General features: G+C 48.7%; 1 protein-coding gene across 7 annotated transcripts in view; it reads right to left on the bottom strand.

Moving 5' to 3' along the window:
• Window positions 1–6233, bottom strand: part of PLD1 (phospholipase D1) — a 99231-nt gene that overhangs the window by 31934 nt on the left and 61064 nt on the right. For all 7 annotated transcript variants that reach the window (XM_035901171.1, XM_035901172.1, XM_035901173.1 and 4 more), the window contains 2 exons: window positions 4495–4578; window positions 2618–2699 (listed from right to left, as the gene is read on the bottom strand). In XM_035901171.1, the coding sequence (XP_035757064.1) occupies window positions 2618–2699; window positions 4495–4578 (166 nt within the window). The remainder of the gene's footprint in view (window positions 1–2617; window positions 2700–4494; window positions 4579–6233) is intronic.

Here is a 6233-nt window from a genome sequence, read left to right as displayed (position 1 = left end):
AAGAATTTCTTCCTTAGATCCAGTCTAAACCTACCCTGGTTTAGTTTAAAGCCATCCCCCCTTGTCCTGTCCCAGCTGGCCCTACTAAAAAGCTTGTCCCCCCCTTTCCTCTGGGCCCGCTTTAAGCCCTGACCGGCCGCACTCAGCTCTGCCCGCAGCCTTCTCTTCTCCAGGCTGAACACCCCCAACTCTCCCAGCCTGGCCTCACAGCAGAGGGGCTCCAGCCCTTGGATCATTTTCCCAAACCTCAGCAGATGCTGGCCACAGACTGGAACTGTTGCTGTAGATCAGCACAACATCAAATCTTGCAGAAGAGCTTGAACTTGGGACCTAAATTTTCCACAGCCTTTAAAGCTTCTATTTCTATGAAGCTGCTATAGATAGCTTGAGCAGTCTCCAAATTGTGGATGATATTCTGCTCCCAGAGAAGTCCGAGGCGGCACTGTGCATACATGAAGGACAGCCCTACCCCTACACCTAGACACTAGCTTGCTGACCGCCCTGCCGAATCAAAGAAATGCCGCAAGTGAGAGAGCAGGCAAGTATTTCCAGGACTAACCTTAAAACACTCCTCACTCTTACAAGGCATTTAGAGCCTTAGGAAAATCCATGTCAACATGACAAGCAGAGCCAAGTTCTTCCACTGAGCATGCCCTGTGGCCACGTTTCATTTGCCAGAAAATAAGATTACTTCCAAATCAACAACAATCAGACACAAAAACCTCTTATTTTTTTTCTAGGCATGCGTTCAGGTGAGGACTGTGACAACAACTTGGAAGAGGAGGGAGTCAAAGACCACTTCAGCACACCCACCTGGACTCCTGCCCTTCTACCACATCAAGAGACTTCCCTGGCCACGTGTGCCTTCCTGACTCACCTGGGGGGCAAACTACCACCTCTAGCACCGGTGTTATCGTGGGTTGGGTGAATGACTGAAGTACAGCCCACATTCAAAACCACCTCAGCTTCCCTGTCTGCCTCTCTCGGCTCCCCAAAATGTATTCTCTCTAGTCTGGATCCAGATGTGTTCTTGGAAAGCAGAGTACAACCAGCAACAAAATATGCTGTTTTCCGAGATGCAAACACTTAGAGAAAAGAACAAACAGAACTAGCAGTGGTGGTTGCTTGCTCGGATCTCCAAGAGCTGCACAAGAAAGAAGAGTGCACAGAGAACGTGTATAAACGGAGCGTGGGAATCCGGACCGGGAGTGCCAGGAAAGGCACCAAGTCAACAGCAGGTCTGAGCTCTTCTCTTCAGGAGGAACAGCAGAGAAAGAGAAATTAAAGCAGAGGGAAAAGATCCTTATCAAGTTTACACAAGCATTTGCTTACTGAACAGGAGGATTTATTAACTCAGATAAGATTGCAATGCAAACAGGAGTCCAAGTCTTGGAGTCAGGTTTGTCACCTCCTTGTAAACAAGTTGAACACCATGGCCCAGCTCGGGGGGAGGGTGATGTTGCTCGTGTCTGCACATTTTTTCCTGCTTTGCTGAAACCCTTTCCCCACATTCCTTTTCCACAGCAACGCAGCAGCACTCTCATGGCTAGAGAGCCTCCACCTGAGAAGGGCCAGGCAGGGGGGGCACCGCTGATCTTCCTCCTCTTAGTAGCCACCAGAGCCACGAGGATATAGAACGGGGTGGGTAGGACCAAAGAAAACCAGGAGGCAGACAGGTAGCAAGAGGCAGCTCCAAAAAAATAAAGCCTTTTCTAATCATGTAAGTTACCCTGGGAAATAAAAATAATAACAATAAAACACAAAAACCTTTCGGGCTTTGGCCTTTCTTACGCTCCAGTAAAATTCATTATTACCAAGAGCAGCAGCTGCGAAAGAGCTACAGCAAGAAGAGCTTTGGGCAGCTTGGGCTGGGCAGGACGAAAGCAAGAGGGGCTCCACCAGGGGGAACGGGGCTGGGGATGATGTTTAATGTCAACAGGCGCTTCTTTACTCTAGAGAGGAACGATGGGTGAACAGCAAGAACATCAGACCTTTGGTGTTGAGCTGTAGCAAGGACCTACACAAGGTATCAAGCCTGGAAAACCGGATGGGAAGGCTATAGCCAGTTAGCCCGAACCGCTGGATGACACTGAGTGACTTTTTGCTAATGACACCCTGATTTTCTTGGCAGACGGACGGTACCTTCCACAGCTTCAACTCTTGAAAGCTGCAGCACAGAGGTACAACACGCGGTAACGACCGACGGGATCAGCACCACCCAGACCACCCACCAAGAGCCGCCGCCAAGCGCTTCGTCCTTCCTATACCTCTAAATTACACATGCCACAAAGAGGGCACTGGACAGCCATTGCTCTTTGGCCCCAGAAGGAGCTGGGGCAGTCGTAATGCAAGGCTGAAGTGACCCAAACCTGAAGACTCCAAGGGGCAATCAGAGGGTCCACCCTTCTGCCTCCGAGCTCTTCCAAACCCAAACAGGGGGGAGCAAATCAAAACATGTCATTTTCTGAGGCCACCTGAAGTGAGGCTTGGCCAGCTTTAACTCCCATCCCTACCCAAAATAAACAGTGCAAACGCTCCAGTCCCAGTATGACCCTGTAACTGGGTGGGCACCAAGGGGTTTTCCGCAGGGTGAAGGTTGCAGCTGGAGCTCACTTACCGCTTTCCTCTTGAGGATGCAGTCCAGTCGCCAGCGATTTCCTTCCACAACGGGTCGTTTCATGAAGATTTCTGGGCTCAGCCTGAAAGAAAAAAAATAAAGGTGTGGAAAAAGCACAGCATATGTGGTCTGCAAACAAAGCGTTGGCCTAAATAATCAACTTGGTAAGCAAAGAAATAAAAAAGTTTCTACGAAGTGGATGCAAAGGCGCACATCCCGGAGCGATGCATTCTCCAACGTCATGCTCTTTGTTTTTAATAATGGAGCATTACGGAGGGCAGGGGATGCATCCAGCTCATGCATTTTGGTATTCACCAACCCACGAGACCAAGTTTAACAGTGTTGTATAAAATGGGAAAACTTGGACTCTACCTATGAAGGCAAGATGCAACAAAAGAAAGTCCCAAGGTAGATTTGAAAGAAATGTTTAGACATAAAAAATAAATAAGAGTAGGATTGCGGTTCTCCTGGTACTTAGGCTGAGTAGCATAGATTTATGCTGAATTTTCCTTGCTGCCCAAAGGCAGAGCAATATGATCTCTCAACAGGACATTGTATCGATTCCTAGATTTAAGGATTACAAGGAATAATTAAGCAATCTCATCTAACTCCTGCAGAGGGAGGTGACAGAATTTAATTCCTTTACTTTTTTATTGAGCGTGGGAACTTGTGCGCAATTAAAGCACATTGCTACATCCTAAAAGCACGCTTCTGACAACAGCGTTTTTATCTGAAACTTGGAGTTTAAGGTAAGTTTTGCAATTCCAAGATATGCTAAGAATTGAACAAATTCTTGAATAAAACATTCCTGAATAAAACAAAAGAGACAACAGGTCTGAAATGCGATGCTTTTGCTTTGCTACCTGATGTTGCATGTGGGGATCCAGGAGCATTGGGTTTATTCGTGGTCATGTTAGGAAATGGGCTTAGCCCAGTAAGTGCTAACATCGTATTTAGTTTTCTCGTAATTGCCACCTAAGAATTAATACTGTCGGTTCCTACGGGCAGTGGATTAGTAGCAAGAGGTTCATTTTACAGATGGAAAAAGAGGAGCACAGAGCCGTGCCCATGGTTAAAGAAGACCTCTGAGCTGTGGCTTGGGAGCCTGCCCTGCTGTCCTGCCCCCAGGGTCCAGCCTGGCTCAGCCAGATTAACCTCTGCAAAGGCAAGACGCAGGCAGCTGCAACCGGCATCGCGCTGGGAAACTCTGCCCCGAGTCTGTGAGAGCACCCTTCTCCTCCCTCAAACGGGACCCAGAGCACTACATAAACAGAATTAATCACTCGTTAAGAAGTGGGCAGAGCCAGGTCCTTCGGCAGCCACGCAGCTCAGGAAAGGGACGACAAACCCCCCCCTCCGTTGTCTGGCCCATTGAAGAGCAGAGCAAAATTACAAATTACATGCCCCCCCTCCCCACAAGATGCTCTCATCACTGGCACGGGGCTTCCCAAAACAGCGAGGAGGAGCTGAAAGGAGGGTGCCCGGCAGGATCTCATGGGAAGAACACCGGCAGAGGTGTTTGAGTGTCCACGTTCCCTCACACACTGAAAAACGTTCTTGTCCCTTGGGTTTGCAGAGATCTATGCTCCCAGTAAGCACCTCAAGCCATAACACTCGCAATTCAGGTGGTGCCTTCATGCAGTGTCAGGCCTTTCCTTGGAAGGAGACAACCAAGCTGTTGATTTCAAGCATGCGCTTTTGCTGCCAACCCTCCTGAAAAGGCCTTTGAATACAACACAGGGAGATGTTTGGGTGTGCTGCCAAACCATCTGGCCGCGCGGCTAGTTGCCATACTGTAGGGCCTCCGAACAGCGCCGCATTGTCGGGAACGTCCCAAGAGAGACGGCTGGTCAACATCCAAATATTTAAGTACGAACCACCAATCTGTGATGAAAATCTCTTCCTTAGCCGCTTCCATGGCATTTGCGACATCCTCAAAGTACCACTTCGCATTGACATACCTGCAGAAGCAAACACAGTGCGTGGATTTAGGTCTCCTCCCCTTTCATTAAACAAAGTCCATAGCTGCAGATCAGCCTGGTTCCGTGCTAATGCCATCTACATTTTCTTCTCAAACGCAAACCTAATTTCAAGGATTAAGACAACACGCAGGGAGAATTTCACACTGCTGTTAGTAGCTTAACGAAGCAGCACGATAGGAGATGATTAAGTGCCTCCTGCCAACCGCACACAATATTCTTGGGTTTTGCTCGACACGCGAGCTAGCTTTCACTCTCAGAAAAGGACGGCAGAGTGGTGTTTGCTTGGATTTACAGAAACTATTTGGGCAGCGGTTGCTGCGAGGCAGGAGCTGCAGCGAGAGCACTGCGAGGGTTTGCTTCCAGCTAGAATCAATTTTTTTAGGTGCTTCTGGGAACGGCTTAGTGCACTCAGGTTATACTACGGATAGGAGGATTTGACTGGAGCACCTCCCCTACGAGGAAAGGCTGAGAGAGTTGGGCTTGTTCAGCCTGAAGAAGAGAAGACTGAGAGGGGACCTTATCAACACATACAAATATCTTGAGGGCGGAAGTCATGAGGATGGAGGCAGTCTGTTTGCAGTGGTGTCCAGCGACAGGACTAGGGGCAATGGGTGCAAACTGAAACATAAGAGGTTTCAGTTGAATATGAGGAAAAACTTCTTTACTCTAAGGGTGACAGAGCACTGGAACAGGCTGCCCAGGGAGGTTGTGGAGTCTCCTTCTCTGGAGATATTCAAGGCCCGCCTGGATGAAGTCCTGTGTAGCATGCTCTAGGAGAGCCTGCTTTAGCAGGGGGGTTGGACTAGATGATCTCCCGAGGTCCCTTCCAACCCTTGCCATTCTGTGATTCTGTGATTCTCGTGGGACTGCTGTGTGCATAAAGCCCAGTCACCCCTAGACTAGACCCAAATCTGCATTTGCTGACTCTCTTTCATCGCAAAACCAATCTGCAAGGCTTGAATCTGATGCTGCTCTTCAACCAGATGAGTGACATTTGCACCTGAACACGTCCGAGGTGCCTGGAAGGGTAATGCTGTGTTAGAGAATGAGAATCAGCCTTGCAAATGTGGTGAGCAGGACATAGCTTGCATTTCTGGCCAGACCATCGAAGGACATGGCCAGACTATCAGTCGCAGAGGAGCACGGGCAGGACAGGCTGCAGCACAGCTGTTTTGGGAGGGAGCTATGGAGAAGGGTTTTCAACAGCGTTTCAATAGCACCTGCGTTACCATGGGCTTACAGCCCAGAGCCCAAAGACCTAAACCCTTAGGGAACAGTGCTTCCAGAATCAGAAACTGGGCTAAAATTGAAGCCAGGGATATCTTAATGAAAGAGCAGTTCTGGTTTTAACTCATGAGCATCTTGCCAATTATACATGTGTCAAAATACCATTTTTATCATTACGATAATAAATACCCAGCGTGTTCAAATTCAGACGCAACTTGGTGTTTCAAAATGCTCTTAGCTGTGATGCAAAGGATCAAAGCACTCCCGTCACCAGTACTGCTATCCTGTTCCCAGTGAAGAAAGCCTCATTTGTTTTTTTGCAACTTCTCTAATTATCGTCAGTCCCGACAGCGACCGAAGGCGAATCGCTCTATCCATCAGCGCCGAGCTGAGGCAGGCAGGCGCGC

The sequence above is a fragment of the Egretta garzetta genome, unplaced genomic scaffold (assembly GCF_000687185.1).
Source record: "Egretta garzetta isolate BGI_Z169 unplaced genomic scaffold, ASM68718v1 scaffold638, whole genome shotgun sequence".
NCBI lineage: Eukaryota > Metazoa > Chordata > Aves > Pelecaniformes > Ardeidae > Egretta > Egretta garzetta.
Note: the sequence above shows the minus strand (reverse complement) of the source record. Positions and strands in the feature narration are given on the sequence as shown.